This window comes from Montipora foliosa, chromosome 6 (genome assembly GCF_036669935.1).
Source record: "Montipora foliosa isolate CH-2021 chromosome 6, ASM3666993v2, whole genome shotgun sequence".
NCBI classification, from domain to species: domain Eukaryota; kingdom Metazoa; phylum Cnidaria; class Anthozoa; order Scleractinia; family Acroporidae; genus Montipora; species Montipora foliosa.
In genome coordinates this window covers 12,380,923-12,407,869 of record NC_090874.1, presented here as the reverse complement: position 1 = coordinate 12,407,869, position 26,947 = coordinate 12,380,923, and the positions used below count along the sequence as shown (strand labels likewise).

The 26,947-nt window shown below is 38.3% G+C and overlaps 1 protein-coding gene across 6 annotated transcripts in view; it reads left to right on the top strand.

Annotated features, from left to right (window-relative positions):
- Window positions 1-500: 500 nt before the first annotated feature.
- LOC138006702 (myoferlin-like) overlaps window positions 501-26,947 on the top strand; it is a 72,477-nt gene continuing 46,030 nt past the window's right edge. The window contains exons 1-17 of one of the 6 annotated variants that reach the window (XM_068853191.1): window positions 501-747; window positions 2,610-2,665; window positions 2,851-2,942; window positions 5,202-5,307; window positions 7,726-7,907; window positions 9,830-9,893; window positions 10,519-10,650; window positions 11,949-12,011; window positions 13,313-13,363; window positions 15,649-15,679; window positions 15,930-15,994; window positions 18,648-18,737; window positions 22,041-22,091; window positions 23,330-23,376; window positions 25,661-25,743; window positions 26,337-26,386; window positions 26,498-26,551. In XM_068853191.1, coding sequence (XP_068709292.1) covers window positions 651-747; window positions 2,610-2,665; window positions 2,851-2,942; window positions 5,202-5,307; window positions 7,726-7,907; window positions 9,830-9,893; window positions 10,519-10,650; window positions 11,949-12,011; window positions 13,313-13,363; window positions 15,649-15,679; window positions 15,930-15,994; window positions 18,648-18,737; window positions 22,041-22,091; window positions 23,330-23,376; window positions 25,661-25,743; window positions 26,337-26,386; window positions 26,498-26,551 — 1,314 coding nt within the window. In that variant the 5' untranslated portion in view covers window positions 501-650. Of the gene's footprint in view, window positions 748-1,197; window positions 1,491-2,301; window positions 2,479-2,609; window positions 2,666-2,850; window positions 2,943-5,201; window positions 5,308-7,725; window positions 7,908-9,829; window positions 9,894-10,518; window positions 10,651-11,948; window positions 12,012-13,312; window positions 13,364-15,648; window positions 15,680-15,929; window positions 15,995-18,647; window positions 18,738-22,040; window positions 22,092-23,329; window positions 23,377-25,660; window positions 25,744-26,336; window positions 26,387-26,497; window positions 26,552-26,947 lie in introns of those variants that run through there. The other 5 variants (XM_068853190.1, XM_068853192.1, XM_068853196.1 and 2 more) reach the window with 5 other exon arrangements.

Here is a 26,947-nt window from a genome sequence, read left to right as displayed (position 1 = left end):
CGTTCCATAATGTTGGGGAAGCCATGACGAATAATCTGTCATTTGATGGCGGAATGTTGGTTTAGTTGCGGTCTTTCTGGTACTGAAAGTTTAGCAGTAACTTTTCTCTTCCCTCGCTATTTTCCGAAATCTATCTGTCTCTTCTTTTTTCAGCCTGCGCCACAGAACGACGAAACGGTGTTAGATTACGTCTGCGACGCAGGCATCCTCCCTGCTTTTCTGTGGGCGTCTGACGTTTCTTTTCTTTTGCCGTGACTGGATCTCCGTTGATAGTTGGATCGCCTCTCGCGGTCTTAGATTTTCCTTAACCAAAAACTGGTCTTCCATTTGAGAGGAAAGCTATGTCGATTTTCTTTGCAACATGAATCAACGACTTTGGAAAACGCTATCAAGTAAAAAAAAAAAAAAAGAGAAAGAAAAAAACAAAGAAAAACCACCATGCATGCCTCAAAACGACACACCCCACGGGAAATCAGCTGAAACATCACGTTCTAAGAGGTTATTCCTTGGGGATCAACTTAGATGGCTGAATTGTTTATTCATGGCTGTTGCCCGCACGTAAGCCCTTTTCGAATACAACGCAGGTTACGTTGTTTTCATCTCCAAAAGCGTTGTGTTCGGAAGGTGGACTGAAGGAAGTCCACATAAACATGTCTTTCCTACGAGTTTCAAAGCTTAAGGCGACCTATTTGCCCAACGTCGACAAAAAGGGATGCAGTGACCCTTACACAACGCTCCAATATCAAGGTACCAGTATGGTCATCTTGTCTTGTAGTTTTAACAGTCAAATTAAAACCACGGAATAATTTATTTTTGGACTTAATTACAAAGAATCAGCATAAATCAGCTGAACTTTGAAGAAGAAACACTTGTTTACTTGGGAAAATTCGACGCCTGAATCATTGAAAGAGTGCTGGGGAGTTCACCGAGTTAAAAAATTGGGGCGGATCCACTGAGAGGCCTTGTGAAAGAGTGCGTTACATTACGAAGTGTCTACACACGGCTCGGAATCGATGTTTTTTATGTTCTTTCTTGAACGTATCGGCAGAGTTGAGTATTACGTAGTGAAAAAATACCAAAAACCACAGAAAAAAGGAAACCATTCAGATCAGAAAGAATTGCTATTAATTAAAGCTGGTTAAAAAATTGTGTGACGTATCCTTGAATTCCATCGCAGCTCTGGAGATCATCATATCTAGTTTCAAAAATTCCTGGGTAAATTCACATTCTAGAAATCGCCAATATTCGTGTTTCTTGGCGAAAACAGAAAACAAAACAAATGGAAAAAGGTGTTGTCCCGAATAGCTGTAACTCCTTGCTTTGAACTCGAGGAAGCTCATTTAGCGCTTGAAAGAGGGCTTTAGATTGAATTTTGGCTGGTTTGATTTGCAATATGTCGTTCCTTCGGCTGCTCAAGATATCAGCGACCAACTTGCCAAATGTCGAAAAAGTGGGAAAGAGCGATCCATATGCGTCTGTGCAATTTCAAGGTAATCTTTGCCGTTATTTTATTTTAAGACCAACGGGGTCACTGATCACAACGTGCTCTTTAAAACAGTTATGTGAGGCTATGGTCTCTTCGGATATAACATTCGCAATATCTAACTATCGATCGACATCTTACCGCAGTTTTCTTTGGTCTTTTTGAAAAATTACCTAGTGCTACTTTGTTCTGTTGAAGGTGACTCTAGGATTATTATAGCGATGTGCAACTAGTGAAAAGCTGAAGTAATTCTACAAGTCGGACAATCCGCCACCATAAAAACATACCATAATACTCTTTTGTTTGTCCCCCGAAAATTTTGCCCAAGCATTATTTCCGGTTTCTCTTGGGATTCATTAGGTGCGTTCGATTGACCGTATATTTGAAATCCTTCGTTTTTACGGAGATTCACATTAACATTGTCAAATATCTTCTGAAATGCTATTTTAAACATATTTTTATTATTCTTGCTGCTTCGAAACGCGCCAAACCTACCGTTTTAATCATCACTCCACATATTCTTATTCCGGAATAGGGTCAATCGAACGCGCCCTTTGGTTAGCGAGAGAAATGAGGTCCGAAAGATTTTCTTCAGGCTGAGTCTTCTTTTTATCCGAACGAGGTCTGCACGCGCCGGTTGTGGAATAAAAAATCTGCTCCTCAGATGTTCTTTCCCTTTTAAGATGCATGTTCACTGCGTGGCATGAGCACTTTAATTTTTAATTTTTTAGGTCAATTAATTTTTTATGAAGACCGGCCCCATCCCAAATAAATAATGTATGGTAAATTATGCGGTGTTATTTTCGTTGTCTCATCATGTGTAAAGCGGTGACCTCAATAACATTCAAAACGGATGAATGAATGAAAAGCTCAAGAAGTCACGATCAAAAATATATCTAACAACATGCTTCGAGTTGCTGTGAGCAGTGCTTTAAATTTGCCAAATGTAGAAACGATTGGAAAAAGCGATCCATATGTTGTGCTCAATTTTCAAGGTTTGTGTTAAGTGTTTTATCTCCAGAGCTTTTATTTTGCGTTGTGCTTCAAGACTTTTCAGGCGGGTAGAATAAATACAATAACACTATTCAACGTGTAAAAGTCACGGTTCATGTGTTTTGCTTTTTAGGTATCAAGAAGAAGACGGAAGTGATAAAAGACGAGCTCAACCCAGCTTGGAATGAGGTCTGTAATTTTCGTTTTGCTTTCGTAAGTTTCGACCATCGTAAGGATATTTTTGATCAAACCCTTCGCTATCTGGGGACCGCTAATTGCAGTTTGGGGGATTTTCTTAGCAGCTACAAAAATCAACCTATTTTTGGAGCATGGTTCAGTCTATTTTAACTTCACAGTTTATAATTTTTTTTCAGAAATTCGAATGGGACTTAGGAGGTCAAGCGCTTTCAGTGGAAGAAAATTTAATCGTTCATGTCAAAGATTGGGAACGGATTGGACGTAACAGGTCAGGTGTATAAAAATGGGTATTTTCCAGATTTCTTTTTAACGCCGATTTATTATCTCTTAGTAGTTTTTTTTTCTATTTTGCGAATGCTTAACCAGCCTTGGACAGTACCTATTTTTTAAAACTTTAATTAAAGTATATTGTCTTCAGTTCAAAAACAAGCGAGTCGCAGCCTTGGTTTGTATTCAATTTATTAAAGCTTACAATAAGCGAAGCTTTCTATTTAAAAAACAACCTGACTCCGAGTACGTTAGCTTCAGTAAAGGAATGATCTATCTTGGGAAATCGTTTGTAAGCGGATACGAGAGCTATCTGACCATATTTTGCCGAACACTGTTAATCTCACTTAATAATGTTGCAAAAAAGAAATTTCCATTTTAGTGGAAACTGACATTAACATATTGGGAGCCCGTTACGTCTTTCAATTGCTTTGTTTTGTTTTTTTCTCTGCCAAAACAAAAAAGGTTATTATGGATTAGAAAAGATAGGATATAGAGCCGTTCTTAAGTATTTTTTAATCAATGTGATAGTTTAATTATAGAACTGAAATACTCGATTTCGCGTAGAAAAACCCAAGCTATTGCGCGCTGTACAAAAAGCGGAAGTATACGTCCTAAAGCTTTTAAACAGAAAGTCTTCCGTGGACGTAATATACGTTGCATCGTTATTTCGTAGTTTATAATGAATGCGCTATTCCGACAAAACAATTTGTGAAGTTTATGATTCCCTGTTGTTTACCAAGTGATAAACATTGCATGACTTGTTCTTTAACTAGCATCTGTATGCGGCTAAAAATCGATGATCTTGTGAACCTCTGTTTTTTTAAAAACCATATATTTTGGAAAAGTTAGATATGCTGTCAGTTTTAGTTTATACAGGAATAAATATTGGTGACAATGATTTTCGTGGTTTGGTTTTCATGTGGTCGATTTAATACCTTGGGGATTTAAACCTGTGTGACGTAATTTTACAAGGATTAGCATTTTATGATCAAACAAACTGTGGCAAACGATTTTTGACATATGTCAATTTGTTTTGTTTTCGTCTGACTTCGCGTTTTTCATGGAAATGAAAATTTGTGCTAGTTTTAAATAATTTGTAAAAAAATGATTAATACCGTTTTGAAGTTGATGCAAGCTCGATATGTAAGGATAAAAGTGTGAAGGCCTTTGTACAAATATTAATATTGATCTTCTGTTCGGGTAAAGCAAAACAAAGCAGGTGTCTGGTTTGTGTAAGGGAAGTGAAAGTGCAAAAGTTTATTTTGCTGCCCCAAAACGATTACCTATTCTCGATAATTTAATTATTTTTTATCAGATTTTAGGTTTTGTTTATTTCCCGTATCAAAAGGACATGCAAAGTGCAAAAATTGTCACACTCAAAGAAAGCATGAAACGATTTTTGACATATGTCAATTTCTTTTGTTTTCGTCTGATTTCGTGTTTTTCAATGTAAATGAAAATTTATGCTAGTTTTAAATAATTTGTAAAAGAATGATTACTACCTTTTTGAAGTTGTTGCAAGCTCGATATGTAAGGATGAAAATGCGAAGGCCTTTGTACAAATATTAATATTGATCTTCTGATTGGGTAAAGCAAAACAAAGCAGGTGCCTGGGCTGTGTAAGAAAAGTGAAAGTGCAAAAGTTTATTTTGCTCCCCAAAAACCATTACCAGTATTCTCGATAATGTAATTATTTTTTATCAGATTTTAGGTGTTGTTTATTTTCTGTTTTTCCGTATCAAAAGGGCAAAGTCCAAAAAATTTGTCACACTCAAAGAAAGCATGAAATTTCTTCATCTAATTTTGGCTTTATCTCTTGATTTAAAAAAAAGGTTGGCTTTATCTCTTGATAAAAAAAAAAGGTTGGCTTTATCTCTTGATTAAAAAAAAAAAGAAGGTTCTCATGATAGAGTACAATGGTGCTCAAAGTTAATTGAACAGGACTTTCACAAGACTTATTCATACTCGCTATTGGCCACAATTTTAGAAAAGAGGACTTCCTGCAGATGGTTTAGCCATCTGATATGTCTCAGAGATGTAGCATAAATGCAGGAAATAAATCACATGGTTTTAATGTTTAAAGTAACAGAACTGAAAAGGGCTTTATCCCCAACCCCCCGCCCTCTTGTAGCACACCTTGAGAGGAAAACCACTCTCTAAATGCTTGACTGCATGGACACAGAATGTCATAGGGGTATGTTTGAATCCCCTATTGATTTTTTGATAACTCAACTGTTTAACATTCTTTGTCTTCAAGACTTCTGGGCTCAGCCACTGTCCCTCTAAAGGACCTTGTGAAGGATAGCAGTCACACAATGCAGGCTGATGTCAATCTGTTGGATGCTAACAGTAGGATGACGGAGGTCAGTGCTGATCAACATTTACCATCTCAATACCCATTGACTCCGCAACCATTCCCCATTGACAAGTAAAATAGTCTGGCGTTAGACAGAGTAAAATATTAAGTTTTAAGTCTCACTCCCAGGGGTCATTGGGTTAAAGCACAGAGTTTGTGACAACCAAATGGAACTTGGAAAAAAATCTGAGTCCCAGATTAGATTTGGACTCGTGACCCTCCAAGATCTAAAAGATGGATGCTCTAACCTCTGGTTATCTGTGGGCCTCATCATGCAGTCTCATAGTCAAATTCTAACAATTAAAGCAGTGTCAGTCAATCAGAGTGCTCCATTTAACCTGAGAATTTCTTGCCATATAATAATTAACAATTATTGAACGAGGTTGAGCAAAATGTCGTGATTTGTCAGTGGCGAGCAGATCAATTATTTGCCTCAGCCTTCGGCTTCGGCAAATAATTGATCTGCGATAACCTAGGTCAATAATATTGTTTTATCATTCGATCACCGAGTTTGTTTTTTGTTTTTGTTTCTGGGAAGCCGTAAGCGTGCGCTGCCTTGCAGAGTAGAGTAATGGCACCAATCATTTGGTTTCCTTCTCAGCATAATTATAATTGTAGACTTCAAATTGTACTTACAGTCAAACGTTCAATAACACTAGGCATCAACAAAGCTGAAGAATTTCACAATTTTCAAAGCATATCCCGACAAGTGAAGCTTTGGTGTATTAAAGCTCACCATTCTTTTTTGTGGCTTCAGCGTAAAATCACTTCAGTACATATGCATTCGCCTACTTGTCCTTTGAAATACGTTGAGTGCAACTTTTGTTCCTTTCTTAGTATTCTCATTGTTCTTTTGATCAACTAAAGATGTCGAATCATTCTGTGACAGCACGGGGAACCAATCTGCCATTTCTCACATGAGCATGATTTCAATTGCGCATGAGCAGAATATTATTTGCAGCAAAACACTTATTTGTAGGCAGTTATTTGCATGTCACGTGGTGGGCTCTCGGCCAGTGAAAAGGAAGGACAAAATACATTGAATGATAATATAATTTATTGTCTCTGTTTGGGATGCATCATGATCTTGCATGTATGAAAGCACTAATTAGGGTGTTATCTGATGCCTGTCACTTCTTTTGTCATAATCTTTAAAGGGGCACTAGTACTGTTTAGGTCAAATCTAAATTAGTACATTAGCTCACATGGACATCAATACAATACAATACAACACATACTTAATTGATGGCTCCCCATAGGAGCTTTTCAGGACCAATGGAAACACAATTAATGACGAAACAGAACAACATCATCAACAACAACAACAAAAACAACAACTGTTAAGAATCCCAACTGGCTGGAGGCAAACCAGTTGGCTATTTTACAAGTGCAGCTGGGAAGTTGAACCAGGGACTACCAGGAACAAATTCAACAAAATTAATGGTCAGAGCGGGTCTTGAACCCGGGATATACGGATCTCATGGCAAGCTCCCTAACCACTGGGCCACTGACAAGATATAAAATATATAAATTTATGGTGCAAAAAACTATTTGTATTTAATTTCGTGACTTTCTCAAGACACCGTCTCCAAACTTGAAAAAATTGGCCAATTATGGAAGAGAACCAACAAGTTATCAAGGAAAATGCCCAGTGCAATAAAATACTTCTACAAAATGGGGATTAGGAAGCCAAAGAAGGGGCAATGGCCCAGAGAAAAACATGGAAGCCCAAGTGAAATTGTGTTGCTTCTTATGCAGGGTGTACTCCAGGATTGTAATCATTCATTGACTTCTGGATGGTTCCAGGAAAAAATCCCATCAAGTGCCCCTCCCTCCTGGCTAGCCATGGACATATCCACATAGAGCCCTTAAGTTTTTCTTTCTCTCTCTGTTTTTATGAGTCTATCAAAAAAGAACATGTATTGTGGACAAAATTGCAATATTATGGTCGTCCGACATATTTTTGTTTGTCAACTAATAAAATTCATACCCAGTCTTCCAAGGTCGCGTGGATTGCGAAAAAATTGTCGCCAAGTTGTCACTAATTGTAGCCGCCACTGCTTGTTGGCCATGGCTTGTTAGTTACTTAAGTTTTATTGTTACAGCATGATATGGGATTGCCTCAGTTGGTGGGGTTTGAGACATACTGGAGTTTTAAAATTGGGTCAGACATGTCCCATCAAGAGATTAATTCGCTGTTGTTTTTTTTAGATCAGACAGTACTAATACATGTATGTGCGCATTGTTGTCCTTGGGAATCTGGCCTCTTAACATTTGGTTTTCAGAAGCTTTTTCAAACACACATGCAAGACGTGTTAGTTGTTTCAGTCAATCGTAGCATCCTTACGTGGCAGCAATGTATTTTAAAACAAGAGAAATGGTAGATTTGTCACAAAAGGAGCTCCACTGGGGTGTTTTTTTGCAGGCCAAACTTTCCCTTCGCTTGGAATATATACCTCCAAAGCCTGCTAAGAGTGGAGAAGGTGAAACATTTGCAGCATATGAAACTGATCTTGGTGCTGAAATTGAGCAAGTGGACCAAGGATTTGAGGAGGAATTTGGCAATGAAGCTGAGGAAGGAATGGAAGGAGTTGGTGATCCTGTCAGGTAAAAAGAAGTGCAATGCATATGTTCCTGCATACAAGTTGCGTAATGAAAGAGTGATCACAGGTGTCGTGATTGAGATAAACCCCATAACCTGTTTTTTTGTTTCTGCCAACGGTGACTTCTTTGTTGCACAAAAATAAAAGCAGTGTTGGACAAAATTAAACACTGATCCCCAGTCAATGGAATACCCGAATGGACTACCCTAAAAATACTATTTTGGTCTACATGTACGCAGCCTCTCAAACACCCATTTTAAATGGCGTTGATGAACAGTATTTAAGTCTATAGCTAAGCACCCATTTTTTTTAACCCTTTGACACCTGAACCAGCCAAAACCGGTCAGACGATTTTACTCGTCAATGGTTAATGGCCAATTACTTCATGTGGCTTAAATGAGACTGGTACAATTCCTGGATTTAGTTGCATGTGGCTGTGTGGATGAAAATAAACAAGGTATGTGCAATGTTAGTACATTGTATATAATCAATTCAGTTCTTTCAATAGTACCTATTTGAAAATGAGGATGCCTGTTTTATGAGTCAATGAGACTCACAGTCAATATAGCAATAATTTATTGATTAAGCCTAAGCCCTCGTTTCAGTGAGTAGGCCTTAAAAGCACTCCTGAAATTTTAGCTTTCAATTTATGGGTTAGGGTAACTCATTGACTCATAAATACATAATACTCATTCGAAATACCGTATTTACCCGTGTATAAGTCGACCTTTTATGGCCTCAAAAGAAGCTCCAAAAATTGCACTCGACTTATACACGGGTCAAAGATTTTGAGCCAAGTTCCAGCTAAGTAATTTATTCAAAATAAACATAATAATGTTAACGTTGTCTTGGGCATAACGAAGGCAGTGGACAAAAGCCGACGTAAAAGACTTCAAAATGAATGACAAAAGACTTCAATACGAATATAAGCAATTCCAGTTGAAATGAAAAAGGATTTGTCCAACTCTGACACTGGAAATTTTCGTTTTCCAAAGGCGGAAAGCTCTAAAAGTCATTTCTGTTTCTTCGAATAAAACACGATCGTTCAATGGCTTAGTAACCTGGCGCAATACCTCGTGTTTGCGTGCAAGCATCGTCACTCGCGTTGCGTGAAAATGTTGGTTGGTAATGAATGTTTTTTATTCTTTATACAAACCTGGCAGATTTAAATGCTTTTGCAAACTTCGTATTGTTTGGTTTATGAGTTTTGTTTTGTTTGTCATTTGAGAAATTATAAATCAAGGACCAATAAAACCTTGCACATTTTCGCATCGTCATTCGCAAGTTATTTTCAAAGATTGACTTCTGCTTCTGTGATGTTGCATTGTGCTTATCCTCTAAAGCCCTTTATCCTTGAACAACGAAACAGGTGAGTTGGAGGTTTACATGTTCGATTTTCTGAGAATGTTTTCGAAACTCAAGGACAAAATGCCCGCATATACAACAGCTGTTGAACAACGAAACTATTAAGCACTTGAGGCCCTGATTTTTTTGTGTATCCACATTTCCAGAAATCGAAGAATACAAGATTAGTGTCCCATGAACATTTAACAAAGAAATTAAGAAATTGCGTTTTTTGCCATCAAAAATGGGGGGTCGACTTATACATGGGATCGACTTATACACGGGTAAATACGGTAGTATTTTTTACAGGTAGTCCATTTTAGGGTAGACCATAGGGGTAGTCCATGGATTGGAAATTTGCAGCATAGGAAGAAGTCACAATACACAACATGTATGCACATGTATGTATACTGAGGGCTGGCTATGCAATGGCAGTGCTTCAGTCATCAGCTTCATTAAAGGTCTGCTGCCTTCATTCAGTGATCGAAAGGTCTGCATATGCAGCTGATGCAGATGCAAGGGATCAGATAAAGAGTACAATGCAAATCATTGAGTGTGAATCATATTTTTGTACTTTGACAGGAAAAGGCAAAGAAGAAAAAGAACAGCCAGACACAAGTTATCAAATAAGCCTCAAGACTTTCAGGTATTACAATGTTTCGTACCTTATGATTGCTTAATCCTAGCTGTCACAATAATGCCAATAAGTTTGTCACTGGTTGCCTGGATTAAATGGCTATTAAAGATTGATCTAGAATGCACACAGTCTTCTTGTTATGCAAATGATATTTAGGAAAGACTCTGAGATTTTAAATGTATTGAGAACAATGATAAGGAAAGTGTCGATTGTACAAGACTGATGCTTCTCAGCTATGATGCAATTTAACATATTCAGCATCAGCATTTAATATTCATGATTTTCAGCCAAACAAGGTATTTAAATTAATATGAGTTTTCCTTGAGTTCAATAAGGGCATTTGCAGATCAGTGTGTAAGTCCCTTACAGACTGGGTGGATGACAGTTGTGGTGGCCTAATTGTTGACTTGAAAAAGGCATTTGACATATTGTATGCTAGAGTATCATCTCAAAGTGAAACTTACATGTAATAGGAACTTTAGGATTAGGGGCTTCAGTTAGTTTCCTGTGTCTAATTAACGAATGGTCTTCTGAGAGTTATACAGTTACAGCTGTATATAGGATACCAATAAATATTAGTTTGGAATAACATATGTCCCTTGAGTTATCCATGGTTTGTGGTGTATTGTTTCAGGTCCGTGTAAGAATCATAGAAGGTAGACAGCTGTCTGGCTCCAACATCAGCCCAGTGGTCCGGGTAATAGTGGCCAGTCATACTCGTCAAACCAAAGTCAAGCATTCTACAAACAAACCCTTCTATGACGAGGTAACATAAACCATCACTTAATATACCATTGCGTTCTTTGGGTGAGTTGTCTCTAAATACCGGTAATACTTTCAAATACATTAAGATAGACACAGATCTAGATCTGCCGTGAACAATCAAAATAAAAATCCCCCAAGAGAATTACACTTCAGTGCAAATTTTATTGTGGTTCCCAAGGACCCCATCCCTTTTTGGTGGAGGGAGAGATAATTTGTTGTGTGAGCGTGGTAAATCTCCTAAACAATTAAAACAGTGTCTTGTGAAACAATATCTCCTGGAGTAATGAATTTCAGAGACATTGGTTTTGATGGGTGAAGCACATTGTGGCTTGTTACGTCTTCATATGCAAAGTGGTTTACATTGTTTTACCTTGCTTATATTTCTCAACTCTATGGCTTGCTTCTTTGTTTCTCCCTTCAGGTATTCACTTGTAGGTAAAATTTTATAAACAATAGCCTTCATTTGGCGCGAAAATATGCTCGGATATTTGTCCGCGGACATTATCTGTTCCAAGAAGCGAACAGTTTTCCGAGAGCGAAGCCAAGGACAAATATCCGAGCATATTTTTGAAGCCAAATTGAGGCTATTGTGTTTATTATCCTTCAAATATTTTTCGCAACAAGCGGGATCTGCCAGTCCGTCATACGTCAACACGTCAAAGTTTGTCAATTGGCTTCCAAAACCGCATCATTCAATATTCATTTCCAGAGTTTCGAACAGACTTTGCTTCAGTTAAAAGAATATGCTTGGAGAAACTGAGTACAACATTTCAGTGAAAGGAAAACATACTTTTTTAATTGTGTGGATACAAGTGGCGGATACAATTTACAAACAGCTTACCGTCAAAAACATTAACAGCGTATGAAGTGGATTTTTTGGTGTTTTCTGGTACCGTTCTATCGACCAGCAGGTTTATCTCTTCTTCTGTTATGAAAGCAAACCGTTCTGCCATCCTAACATTAAGTTTAATGTGAGACTTGAATCCTTGAAGTCGGTTTTAAAAATTGGGGAATATCATTAGGGAATATCCTCGGATATTCCCCAGTTTTAGCTGGGGAATATTTGCCCACGTGACGCGTTTAGACCAATCACGCGCGAGCGAAAATATTTGATGGATTATAAAGTTGCATATTCACTATTTTTGTGTACAAGAACTATGGGTGGGTTGCCATGGTGATTTTGGAGCTTTGAGGGGATTATTGCCTTTTTGATGCTATGCCTTTAACTTCCCACAATTCTTTTGTTGACAATGCCTTTCAAACAAGAAGAGTTTTAAGTTAATATTCTTTTTGTTTCAGACTTTCTTCTTTAACTTTCAAATGTCACCATTAGAGCTGTTTGATGAAATTATTAGCTTTGAGGTGAGACAGTGATACTGTATGCCTTATTACCAAATTACATTGTATGTAGAGTTCAGATGGATGTGGTTCAGTTTTTATTGAATTTGAAAGGAAATGCACTTACACAATGTAATTGTTACTTTACATTGTCTTGGCAGAGATTAAACTTAAATTCTGCCTGACAACATGTGTACATATTTAGGAAAGCTTTACAACAGTGTTGTAAAACGGAGTTAATGGAGCGTGGCTGGTTACAGCTATAATCCTCCACATGTCACGTTATTTCGTAAACATTACGCAACGCAAGCGAGACATGAATGGATTCCTATATTCCAACAATTCGAACTGAGTTCCTTTATCCTTGTCTTTAATACTGTCTGCTAATAGTTATAAATTATATCCTTCTTCTGGATTGGAGAAAAGCAACTACTATCCCCATTCATGCCGCGTTGAGCCCTACAGAAGTTGTTTGTATTAGATGGTACATGTCCAAAGTATAACTCTGTGAGCTCTACAGTTTACTGTAAGGAGTACCTTTACTGTTTACAAATTTTATTCCCACCCAGTCCCTCCCTTCAGATGTTTTGTTAAGGTCAAGTTTAATAAATTCGGGTTCACCTTTCGGTACACACTTCGGTTAAGTCTCTCGGTGACTTCCCCAAGCTTCGGTGTTTTTCATGCTATGCCATTTTATGCTCTCTATCTGCCTTTGTTCTTGTCCGATCCAACACATGTCGGCAGAGTCGGCTCGTAGTGCTGGGGAGATAAGGAGGCTTGCAAGCTATTTTTACCGCCTACACTCTTTCCGTTTTAGCACGATGCTGGCCGGAGGTTTAGTTCGTAGTGCCATGGAGAGTTAGGCTTGTATATAATTATTTGGCTTTTACCTGCGTACAACTTGTCCGATCTGGCGTGGTTCACCTTGTGCGTTGAGGAGATAAGTTCAGGCTTTTAGTCATGCTAGGGAAGTCATCTGTCATGCTGATCGTGGAGCGTTCCCCCCCCTTTTACGCCAACATTGTCTCTTGTGTTTCGTTATTGTAGTGTGTCTTAAATATAAATACCCGCGGGAACTGCAACATTAAAAAATGTTAATTTAAGCATTTAGCATTGGAGTGTGTCAAACTGGGATTTAAATTAACAGGACTACGGGAACAGACTTTTGGACTGCCCTGACTCCATTCTTATTATCCTGAGCTATTCCATACTGGAATCATTGGTTGGAAAGCAAATTTAATGCTCCTGTCAATTCCATAATGTAATATGTTATAAAGACCAAGCACTGATCATAGACTGCAAGTTAACCACTTTTCCTTCTACAGGTGTTTAACTCCAGGAAACTGAGGGCAAATGCTATGATTGGCTATTTTAAGGTATATTGTCTCTTGTTGAAAAGTAAACACATCCCCTTCAGGAGCCAGGTGGTAGAAAGATAGAATATTCTTACTGAACAGTTAGGGTCCTAAATCCTGAAAGGTGGGTTAACGTTGACAAGGGTCTATTTGACAGTACCCACAGAGGAAAGAATCTTGTAGAAGGGGCATTTAGGTGTTCTGGTAGATTGAAGTGTCTTTCCCTTGCACTTGCTTCTCTTCATTTGAATGATTAGGAATTGTTATTAGTTTAATATTCTCCTTGTTTCAAGTACATGTATTAGAATAAGGTAAGCATATTGTCATTGAGTTACTGGTAGTTGAATAGATGTATGGTAGTTTTGATGTTGACTCTGGCCCCTCTGCATTCCCTGGGGAGGGGAGACCAGGCCAGGTGGTCGACCAAGGATCAAGGATGGCCGTATACGTAGCAATACCTACATGTTACAATAAACATTATCATGATCTTTGAGGTATTAACAACAACATGAATACACAACAATAACATTGTTCATTGTTCCAATAATATTACAGACTGAATACTTTGCACTTATTGTATAATTAATTTTATTAGTGAACAAAATGGAAGAACTCCAAAAGACTTGAGGCATTGTAAATTTACAAAAAATTAATGTGAAGCTAAGGATGGTAGTATGGTCAATAATAAGAGTGTAGCTTCCGGTACTCAAGGCCAGCCTCAACAACCGACTTGGCTTAGTAGTCTAACATTTGAAAAAAAAAAAAAAAACTGAAGTCAAAGCAACAGCAGCTGTAAACAGAGCCTAAACATCATTCTGTTCAAATCCTTCTCGGCGGCCTACAATTGTAGGCCTTGTCTCCTTGAGGAACAAGACTATGACAGTTCTGCTTTGCCAATCTTTTTCAAATCTTCAGCGTCTCACAACTTACTCCACTGGAAACTTCTGATCCGTCCGATAACAGAATCATAAGTCTAACTAAATAAATGCAGTTCGGGCCGAAACTAAAACGTGCAAATCACATGATTGAAATAAGATAAGATCAACAACTAAAAACAAAAAGTTAATATACGGAAACCATGTGTACAAAACCGCATCAGAGAGAGAATAGGGACCTTAAGCAAGGACGACAACAGTACAATGGCCACCAGAATATTGTCTAAAAACATTATGTGTATTTCCCATTATTGTAATAATTTTGCAATTACTCCAAGTATCTCAGCATGGAAAGCGAGTGTCAATATTCCAGATAATCTCATACCCAGATCTCTTGTAGCGAGGGAAGGCGAGATCTGGTCAAATCCGATTATTCAATTTTTTTCATTGGATGTTCGAACAGCCTCGTGTTCAATCCCTTCTTTGAACATTTGCGCGGCAAAAGGCTTGGATTGTTTACAGACATGGCGAAACTAGCGGGAGAATTTGAAGCATTCAATGATATCAGAAACTTGTGCAGTCTTTGTGGAAACACCACAAATCCCAATCAGAGATTGTCGATTTTCTCGGATTACTGGAAGAGCGTGAAGTTGCATCGCTTGATAAGTGATGATGATTTGGTACAAGCTGATAAATTACAGACTTGCCGTATCCTGTTGGAAGGACGGCTAACACATCTCGCTTTTGCTGCACAACGGCTTTTAACGCCTCCAACTGTTTTGGTTTTAAATATATATATCGGGCGTTCCGCGTTTTGCTAGGGAAAATTTCACTGCTCTATTGAAATCGGCATCGGAGACGGCTGCCATTTCGAGAACTTATTTAGGGCATGGCGCGCTCTTTCATCGCCTGTCACATTCCTGACAGTCCATCACCTGTGCAAATCGGATTTGGCCAGATCTCGCCTTCGCTCGCCACAAGAGATCTGGGTACGAGATTATATTCCAGAAATAAAATTGGTGAGAATGGTGTGGATATTTACAGAAAAATTGAAAATCTATCATCAGGTGCTCATGTCTTCCATGCAGCCTTAAATGTGATCAGTTCTCGTTATTGTCAGACCTAGAATGGCATAGTAATAATGTTCACAAATATAAAACGCATGTGCAGGGCTTGCAGAGCTTTTGTTTTTGCTCTTTAGAGTTATTGTTTTGTGGCATCCTCATAGCCATCATCCTCCCTAATAACATTATTGTGGCTCGGAGAAATTTTTTTGGTAACAGGAATTGCAGGAATGAGGATTCCCAAGAGTTAAAGACAGCAAGAAACAAGAAGAATCAATGAATGCAAGCAGATGGAAATTACTTAACTTTTTCAATGCCTGTGACACCCTCAAAGTTAACACAACAAATTTATTGGTTTTTGTTTCAGAGTGATATTGGCTTTTTCTATGATGAACCATGTAAGTGCAATGGATAGTATCCTTGGTTTGCATCCACGTGATGAGACGGCCATGTTGGTGTACAAAACAATAGAAAATGGCCCCACACATTTTGCATGATAATTGAGTCAAATTCCCAAAAGTCATTTTACTGCATACACCAACATGGCCGGCGTGACGTCAGATGCAAACCATATTTCGAAGTTAAATTTCGAATCTTCTTTTTTATGCTGCCCTTTCGCTTACATGAGCTTTTGAAACTTTTTGACAGCTCATGCTGTTGTGAGGAAGTGGGTTTTGCTTACTGATCCTGATGACAAGATGGCTGGAGTCAAGGTAGGAAGTTGTATGTTTACAGCTTTTCTCTGTTGCTGATCTTGGATTGGTTTTTAAAAGAGAAAAAATCACCTTTTTGTCGTGGAAGTTTGAAGAAAGAAGATTTTATTTAATAACCCAATAATAAAAGTGGTAAAGGATTGCAATTCTTTAGGAGAAGGATGTTTTGTTGTGATTGACAAAGTAAATCTACAACTTTTTAAGCTGCAAAATGTTGAGGGGTTTTAGGGCAATGTGGAAGCCAGAAGTCCTGAAGCCACAATAAATTAGCTTATTATTGCACTTATTAAGATTAAGATAATTAAGGTTAATGATATCAGAAACCCATAAGGGATGAAACATGTAACGGGCGTTCACAGCTTCCGAATATTCAGTGCGAGCTGATTGGTAGAATGTTTCAGTGCTAAGTACCATATTTGGAAACCCCTCGCTCTTGTTGTTCCAAATATGGTACTTAGCAAATTGAATATTCACAAGCTTGTTTCCCAGCACACAAGGGGCCGTTACATGTTTCAACCCTTATGGGTTTCTGATGATATTTAAAGTAAAAGTTAATTTATAAACCCAAAGAAAGTATTGTAATTTTTTTTATTTATATTTATTATTTTTGGTCCATTCATGGCTCAGTATAAGCCACCGAAAATGATAGCTTTAGTATGCTCTTCTCAAGAAAATTAAGTTAAGTTAGCGCCAAACCAGGAATATGGCTTAGATTAGGCCGAGGTTGCTGCAATATATAGCTATTTATTGTGGCTCTGTGATTGTCATGTCATTTACTTTGTGTGTTACGTTGTCCGAAAAAAAGTAAATACATGTAAATCCCTCCGCACTGTTTAGGACTTAGGGTAAGTGTTGACAGTAGAGAAATCTCAGTGTTTTCATAGTTAACAACACAGTAATACTGGGCTTAAAAAAGGTGGGATCCTTTTTCCCTATTTAACCTTGCTGCTCATTGAATGGTGTGAGCTGGGCAACCAAAAGTACCATTCAGAGAGTAAGTTTGGGGATGCATGCATGCAATAATTATTGGCATTGTTAAAGGGGCTATGTCACGCAAAGTGATGTAATTTCATGACACCCAAAATGCCCAAAAAGTAGAATGAAACATCGCAATGACCACTTAAAACTGTTGAAAAACATAAAAGAAATACAGCAAAAGGAAAGAGAAGTACATGTATGGTTGAAATGGATTGCATTTGGGTAATCTTGAAAAAGGGTGGCCCAACGTTTTTCAAGTTTAAGGCAAATTGCTAGCGGATAAAGATTGTTTTTGTTCAGAATCATCTTGTTTGTGATGTAAAGGAATTCCACATTACCAATTTTCACGTTTTAAATTCGCGATTGACTATTTCCCAGAAACACCCTAAAGTAACACGTCATAGCCCCTTTAATGTATGTATGGGCAAGTTTCTAATGTAAAATTTATAAAGCCGCGGCTACACGAGCGATTTTTGTCGCGCGCCGGTGATGCGATTTTTTTCATATTTTTTTGTGCCGCCTGCGCGCCAGGGTGGCTACACTTGTGACAAATTTTGGCCACAAATTGAAGGTCGCGCGAATCGCATACTTCAAGAGACCTGGGCACTATAAACAGAGATTCTTACTTTAATTTCATTGGCTAAATAGTCTTTAGTCGTGTCGCAAGCGCGGGCAAAAAGTTGCAGGGTGGCTACACGGGCAACTATCTCTGCGATTTTGTCGCGAAAGTTTCAACTCTGGCGACTTTTTCTTGCGATTTTTTCACCCGTCGCGTCGCCAGTTCAAGGGTGGTTACACGTGTGATTTTCATGTCGCGCTGGCGACGCGACAAAGTTTGAAAAAACCGCATCACAAGCGCGAGAAAAAAATCGCTCGTGTAGCCGCGGCTTAAGTTGAACCTTTCAAATACCTGAACTAAGAAAGGATGTTACTGAATTCCTAAGAACATTGGCCGATACTCATACCTGGATCTGTGCCTGAAAATGAGTGTTAGATGCATGAATAATAATTCATTTTAAGTTCACGTATGAACTGGTGTTCCAGAGAAGAGTTTTTAAGACTACAGTTGGTCATTTGACCAAGAGACTGGTATTGATCTTAGCTTGACCCTCAAAATTCTAAGCTGGCATCAAATGCCTCTGATACCTCAGGTAACTGGAGCACTCCTGGTATGAATTTTATGACAAATAACGGTGGTTTAATTATTTACAGGTAGGTCCAATATTGTTAATTGCAAACAGCTTTAAATACTGAATGAAAGAAATGTATACAGTATTTGAATTGCGGGGTTCACTTCAAAGATTGAAGGATAACTTTAATGTTTCGTCTATGACCCACACTTCAAGTATACAGCAAGTATACAGTTCTTTCATTCACTATTCCGTTCACGGGAGCACATGAGCCGAGCAAAGTGACCTTCTCTAAACTGTGGGGATTCATAGCTCAATGATAGCTCACTTCAATTTTTTAGCTCTAACTTCTGTTCATCATTAATTATGAACATGCATTTGCAAGTTAAAGCCTTTATTAATTAAAATAGAGCAATTATTTTACTGATGCTTTTAGTTTTACTTTCATTTGGATCACTGTATCAAATGTTCTTGATTGACCTTAGTGTATAATTGTATTTAAAAAAAAATGTACTCATCATGCAAGTGACCACTTACTGCACCAGGAAGACGACGATGATGACAATACTGCAGAATCAGCGAAGACAGGAAAATCACGAGGAGCCCAAGGCAGAAAAATGGGTGGAATTCCAGCAGTAAATATCGAAATATTAGAGGAGCGAGTTTCAATCGAGTGTCGTAAAACCAAAACCAAAGTTACTACTTTGGTCAATCAAAAGCTCAATCAAAAAGGACGGAGACAATCCAGTAGTCGAAGTAATTACACGTAGCCGACACAAAGCGCGGGAAAATGTGTACGCGCGAGCCATGATTGGTTTCGGTTTCACTTCTGAATGGTTGAAAAAAGTCACGCGAGAACTTCGAACCAATCACTGGATGGAGTAATGCAAAACTAAAGCAATTCGCTAATTACCTTCGACACTCAATTGAAAATCGCTCTATTGCATTTTTGCTGCCTGTTTACGTGATCTTTGAATCCTTGGTTGAAGCATTTAAAAATAACGCCAGCAAACGTGAATTGATTGATAAACATAAATGCCATTATCAAACTCAATAATTGGGACAGCAGATTTTAATGTTCAATATTTTATATTAGCGCAGTGGTTTCTTAATGAATCGGCAAATTTTTAAATTTGTTAAAATTTAAGTGCAACTGCTGGAGAAAAAAACCTGTCAACTTGTTAGCGTAAATATGTTAAAAGTTAACTTGTAAAAATTGTATTGAATTAACTCTTCATAAGTTACATTGACTCAGAATCATGCTATAAATTTGTAATTTACTGTACCAGAAGCATATGACTGTATCTTATAGGAATAGTGTAATTTCTTTTTGTAAAATTAATGTTATAGTCTTACGCAAAATAACACATGAAAAAAAAAACACAAAAATAATTATTATTAATAATAAAGAAACCTGTTATCGATTTTTGGAAGTCTTTGCACTTAAAAGTAGATGCCAACGTTTTAATGTAAATACGTAAAAGTTGGTATAAGTTGGGTCTTGAATTTCTCTGCAGATATCAATATAATATAATGGTTCTAATTAGTTTAATCATATCCATTATTAATATTACAGAGCAGTGTAAAACTTGATTTAGGTAATTATTAAATTCTAAATTTATGTAATCAACTGTAACTTTTTCTAAACAGAAAAAATTGGATTAGTTGTAAGTAACAAAATGACACAGTGTTAAATTGGTTGTAAGGACGAAATGATCAATCTATATATGATGTCAGCCTAATGGAAATGTCAAATTATAAATTGCAACTGGTTATATTATTTTAAAATGTTAACTTAAATTAGAGCAAGTTTCAATCGAGGGTCTTAAAACCAAACCCAAAGTAATTGCTTTGGCCAATCAAAAAGGACGGAGACAATCCAGTAAACCAATCAAAACTCGGAGCACACGTAACCGACACAAAGCGCGGAAAAATGTGCACGCGCGAGCCACGATTGGTCTTGGTTTCACTTGTGATTGATTGAAAAAGTGGCGCGAGAACTTCACTGAGTGAAGTAATGCAAAACCAAAGCAATTTGCTAATTACTTTCGACACTCAATTGAAAACCACTCTATGTAGCTGACAAGGAAGTTCAGTTTGTGATTTGTAAGAGGTTAATCAATGGGCGCTTACCAGTCGATCAAATTTCAGTTAGAAGTCAAATGGAACTGTCAATTTCGGTTTGGTCCGACCGGAATAGTGGAGATCAGCTAGTAGTGAAGGTGATCCCGAATGACCGGTCCGACCGAAGTGGCGCGTCCCATTTGACCAAATTATTGGGGCGGGTGTCTTCAACCGGAAAGTACCGTTGCATTCGGCAAACGGAGTTTCCTAAATTTCAAACCGAAATGTTTGGTCTTTCTGCAAGTACCGGAAAGCATTGTGATTTTGGTCACTTGGCATTAGTCTTTATTTGGAGTTGTTTTGTTTTCTGTCTTTTGTTTCTTTTGTTTTAAGTAATTTCCGCTCCGGTACTTGCAGAAGCTGCCGAAATTTCTGTCGAATGGCAAGCGCTCAATATCTTTAAACAAGTATTAAGAGAATTTAAATGTATTTAATAATCAGCGAAAGAAGTGTTTGTATTACAATGATCTTTATATGCAAAAAATTGTGAAGTGTACATTCTTCAAGTGTCGGGGCCTGGATAAACAAGAAATGTTTGGCGTTTAAACAACATCAAACATTAACGATGAAATGACATATGAAATGATCATATGTGAACTGCGGATGTGAAATCAAGTGAAGTTTGAACATTAGAACATTAGAACCCACAAATGACCAGCTCCCAACGTCAGTGGCTTCATAGCTCAGTTGGTTAGAGCGTCGCACCGGTATCGCGAGGTCACTGGTTCAAACCCCGTTGGAGTCCTGAATTTTTGAGGCTTCTTTACGCAATTGCAAAAAAGTGCGTTCGTAACTGCGAGGATCATAGCTTCACTTGAGTTAACATTAAACATTGCTGATGTTGAAGCGAGTGGCCAAACGGTTAAAACTTGTTTGCTCTTACTCAGATCAAATTCCACAAGCAAAGAACTATGGGTTACAAATACGTAAAAAACACGTGGATACAAGACGCTGAGCAAGCGTGGTACGCATGCACGCGCCAAACATGTTTGATACGGCTGACCAAACGAACAAAACTTCGCCCATCAGACACGAGAACAAAAGAAATGTTCCAAGTTGTTTGATCGAATGTTTGATGGCCAGACGGTAAAATGGTTGGTCACCAAACAATGTTTGATGTTGTTTAAACGCCAAACATTTCCGTTTGGCCAGGCCCTTTCTTACATTGCTATTCTAGGAATCTTAAAAACCTATTTTTTGCTTTCTTAATTAAACTTGAGTATTTAACCTTGAGAAATCAAAACGAAAAGATGTAGAAAACAAGGGGCTTCAACTAACTAAGCCATAATCCCCCTTTTAAGGTTTTAACTTAGCTAGCCCAAGTTAATCTTGTATTATTCTTATTGTATCTTAATTCAGACGGATAGCCTTTATGTTAACTAACATCTATAAAAAAAAAAACGTTTTCGGAGCTAAATGTAAAAGTAACTAACTTTAAAACATTTTGTTCGTTAATTTTAAAAAAATGTTTCTTGTCAGAATTGAAATAAGTTTAAATGGCTTAAGTTTCCTAACGTTAAGATATTTGTATGAATATGTTCCATTCCAATTATAAAGATAGTGGAGAAATAAAAAAAGGATTGATTATTTATGCATAATATAATTCCTTTTCGAGTAAATATCAGTTTATTACTCTTTGATTCCTACTTACAGCACTCTTTGCTTGTAATCTCGAGTTTGTTGTCTCGAGTGTCAGCCACAACTCTCGGTTTGGCGATGAGATAGCCAGCACTTGAATTTTTTCCAGGGTTTCACCTTAAGGTTTGTTATCCTATTAGACATTTAAAGTGTTTTCATTAATTTCGTCTTTTTAGGGTTATGTCAAAGTCACTGTGGTTGTGCTTGGCCCAGGTGATGAAGCTCCAGTGAGTATTAGGTCATGTCAGACTGAAGTCTCATACATGTAGTGTATATTATGGACCTTACGAATCGACGACGGTGCTGTTGAGTGACGTCATAGTCCTGCATCGTAGTGCTGTAGAAATTTAAATTTACGATATTCACGGTGCAAATGTCCTCCTTGCAGAAACGAAACTCAGCCTTGCATTAGTCGTATGTTTTCTTACCCAAATCGAACCTTTTATAGTTCCACTTCGGAAACTCTGGGGTTTTTTAACTTGTGAACATCGCATATCTTGTTCATTCAATTAACAATTAGACCCGTAGCCCGCAAGGGCTACGGGTCAATAGCCCATGAAACGAAGCCGAATGGGCTATTGACCCGTGGCCCTTGAGAGTGAAGGGTCTAATTGTTTTAGTATCACCCAACTAGTCGGACAGAAAGGGCAATAATAAAGTTAGCAAATGCAAGTAAAGAAATATTTATTTGGGAATAAAACGAAAGAAAGCGTCCCGCTTTTCGCTACTCGAGGACTATTAATAATAGTCCTCTAGTAGCGTAGCCAATCAAAATGCAGCATTTGCATTAGTCCACTAGTTGGGTGATACTAATCATAGTTAGTATGGTTCAATAAGCATATGCTATTATACAAACTCGTTTATCTGAAGTTGAAAATTTTGGATTGAACAATTTGCTTCGTGAAAAGATAAAAACAAACTTTAAGAATGACGGTAAAATTTACCAAACGCGCACGAACGTCATCGTCACTGAAAATATTGTAAATTCAAATTTCTATAGGACGGCGACGCTGGACTTATGAAGTGACTCAACGGCGCCGTCGATTCTTAAGCTCCAAAATGGGGTGTGACGGATATTTAACTGACTTGCGTAGCTGGCGTGATATTTTATAGCGGGATTATTTCAACACACGCCCCGTTGTGTTCTGGCAGCGAGTGCGAGCGGCAGCAAAGCCGCGCGGGAACAAGTTTTAGCGAGCGGCGATTCCACTCGCGCACGTTTGAATAATGCGGCGATAAAATATCCCGCTAGCTAAGCAGACTTATTTGACAGTTATGCCATGAATGCGCGTTGAATATGATAAGCTAAATACCCAACCAGGTTCGTACCGCAGAGCAACCTCGTATCCAACAGTGGAATAATTATTAGTTAAATTTCAAAGAATTGTGTCCTGTTGTTTGAGGAACTGAATTTGCTTCTTTCGATAAAGACTAAAACATGTTTTTTTTTACGAATTCGTTGCAGTCTACGTCAAAAAGTGTTACAGAAGATGACACAGACGACATAGAATCGTAAGTTGCATTTTGCTTGTAAAGAAGATTTAGGAGTTGTTATCCTCTCTGGTTGCCTTTTCTGGTATTAATCTCGTTGCATTTGAGACAAAGGGAGTTATTAAACAAGGACGTCAGCAAAAAAGAAATTAGAGATTTTAAGAAACGACGACGGCTACAGCAGCGACATTTAACAATGTATGCCAAGTATCCAATTACTCGATTGGTGCAAGCGATTTTTAGGTCAAAGTCGAGGATGAAAGATTAACTGTTGCATGCATGTTCACGTTGTCGTCGATACCTAAAATTCGGTTTTTTCATGTTTGTGTTTTCCAGAGTACCGTAACAAAATGTACTAAAATGCGTGCCGGCGGCACGGACACGTTCAGCACGACGTTCTTTCGTCTTAAACCAATAATTGAGAGATTGGCCGTATTTATACTAGAGGATGTCTAAGGACGCTTTCTATTTGAAAGAAACGACCCGGTCAGACTGCACATTTGGAATTACTAACTCTACACCAACTTCAAATTAGCACACTTCGAGGATGATATATACTCCTCCAGAACTATGCGAGGGATTATCATGCAAGTGTTCCTTCAAATTGTTGCATTTTCTTTGCAAACTGACGGGTCTGGCCGGCCAGTTCTGACAAAAGGAAAGCGCTTTAAGACGTCTCAGACGTCTAAGACATCTTAGACGACTAGTATAAATACGGGAAATAAGGTGGACGCATTAAACGTCAGACGACTTAAACGTCTCAAGTTAAGTGCGTCTAAACGTTTAATGCGTCTGGACGTCTTAGACGTCCTCTAGTATAAATACGGCTATTAGAGACCTTTAGATGCACGTTTACGGCTAACCGCAAACTGAGGTTTGAGATTTGCGGTTTGACGTTAGAAGTTGTGATAGTTCGTGCATTTAGATTTAAGTAAACAAGTGCAAAGCTGCAGAGGCCGCCATATTGAATTTTCTCGATTCTCAGCGTTGATGTTTCAGTCAACGAAATAAATAAAACCACGGCTCTTTTGATTGTTTAATTCACATGGAATGAAAGATAAAAAGTTGCTTTTTATATCTGCCCCGTTCATACGTGGGATAATGTAACTTCCATGCCATAAAGAGCTGAGGTAACTTACTTACGTGAAAACCTACCTTCCGCCGTTGAAAACGTCAAAACTTACCCTCGAACGTGACGGCAAGCGCTAGTCATGTGACTTCCAGCAGTTTGAGGTTAGCCGCAAACGTGGATCTAAAAGTCTCTATTAAGCATCGCGTTTACGTGAAACGGCAAACGCGAAACGATGGGCTGCTGCTTGTCATAAAAGCATGAAAATTGTTATTCTAACTCGTCTCTTGATACCTGCTGTTGACACGCAAGAAATGAGCTCATTTCAAACGGGATTCTTTTGTTTTTTTTCAAAACGCAAAGTTTTGACCGCTGTTTGCCGTAAGCGTGATGCTTAATATCTAATATCAGTGCTATCTCACATCATCGTTTGATTTAGCGTCAGTAGCGAAACATAATCGTGGTGCACCTGCCTGCGGTACGCCTTTAAGTGCATTTCTTTGCTGTACATGTACTCTGCAAATCAGCAACAGAAAATAACGAAATTAAAGCTTTAGGCGCCAACGTGAGCTCACAATAGTAATTTGTTATGTACCTAGAGTTTCACTCAACAAAACGAGCACTGTGATTAGATGATTCTTGGTCATGTGCCCTTGAGCAAATTTGAGAGCGCTTTTCACTTTTTAATTAAGTAACAGGTACTTTCTCCCCGAAGATGGCTCCGACGTTCTGGTAGTAGAGCACTTTGGGATACAATCGATCGTTCCCATGCAAGCCTTAAATTTAGTTTGTTCAACTGTCTTGGTTATGTTGGTGGAATCATTAATCTATTTGCTCTGAAAACACAATATACCGCGAAGCGTTGGGAAGTGTTTGTACTCCCTTGCGCTTGATGTGTTCTTAATCATTTGATTTAACGTGACACCTGCAGGATACTGAGAAAAAAGGAAAGGAACTTTTAAGTGTATAATCGTTTTAGCACTGAATCGCTGAAATCAACAATATAACGCAAATCAAATAAAATGTAGGTTTTTTTTAGGAGAGGGGGATCGAAAACCGGAGTTCCTGGAGAAAAAGCCCTCAGAGCAGAGTAGAGAACCAATACCCACATAAAACGCCGAGTCTGGGAATCGAACTCGGGCCACACTGGTGGGAGGGTGATTGGTCTCACCATTGCGCTATCCCTGCACCTCATATATTCATTGTCAAACTTATCACTTGTAATTGTTGTTGTAGTAACCTTCTTCAACCATCTGGTGTGATGCTGCGCCCAGCCGTTTTCTCGTTGAAAGTCTACAGGGCTGAGGATATCCCGCAAAGTGAGTTAAAACATTGGAAAGGTTTAAATTTCTTTGCAGTAGGCGTCTCGGGTCTCTTTTTACACAAATGCTATGTGTAGACTATCTGTAGTTTTGGACCATGCCGAGCAGTTGTATGGACTTCTGTAAACTCGAAATCATTACTCAAGTTCATGACGGATTTGGAAAGCAAACGCTACTCAGTCGGATTCAAGCACTTCATGTCGATGCATTCCAAGTATTGTAAAAGGCCTTTTAAGGGCACCCCTGTGACTAATGTGACGTCATGCATTTATGCTGGATTTCATGAAGGAGCTTAATTAAGAACCAGACGTTTTTTTAGCCACGCAAGAAATCTGAAGTGTACATCTTGCGTGTGAGGACAGTGGTGTCAACCGCATTGTTGAACCAATCCTCTGTAAAAGAGAAAAGAAGCTTAGCAATATAAATGTGATAGTGGCAAAAAGAAAACAGCTCATTTTCGGTTTCCGTTCGTAGCTCAAGAACGTCTAGTGCTCCTTAGTCGAGCTTTATTGAGTTTTGGTCCATTGTATCAAACGATTACTGGATTAGGGCGAATTTGAATTGAACGTCGTCTCTTTGTTTTGTTTCAGTGGATTCTGGTTTTTTTGAAGGAGTCAAGAAAGTCCTTAGAGTGGGAGAGGTAGCATTTGCTAACTGGCGATTCTTAGTTCATCTTGTGTTATCTCCGTTTACGTTTGAATACTTTGATATGAACGCTGTACAAAACTAAAATTTTGTTTTATTTCGTCAGGAACAGAAAGAACTCGTTGATCCGTATCTTTCCTTTAATTTCGCGGGAAGGAAGGTAAAGAAAGTTGGTTTATGATTAAATTTTTGCCCCCGCATTTGAAAAGCCCGCGAATAGCAGAAAAAGAGGAAATATATCTCGATCACACACTAAAGGCGAAATGATCCAGAGTTTTTGCTGCGGAGCGAACGAAGCCAGCGAGCAGCAACGTAATCTGGATTTAAGGAAAAGTATGTAAGATACAGAGAATTCTGGAATCGAATTCACCACTCTTTACCAGAATGCACTACGTTTAACCAGATTGCATTGCAGTTAACCAGAATGCACTTCGCCACGAACAACCTAAAAAGTAAACGAACAATTCTGACATCTGACTCAGTTTAGGTTTGGTGCAGTGATGCCTCCTTTGGGTCGAGTTCTAGAATCATAAGAACTGCGATGAATTTTCGTTAA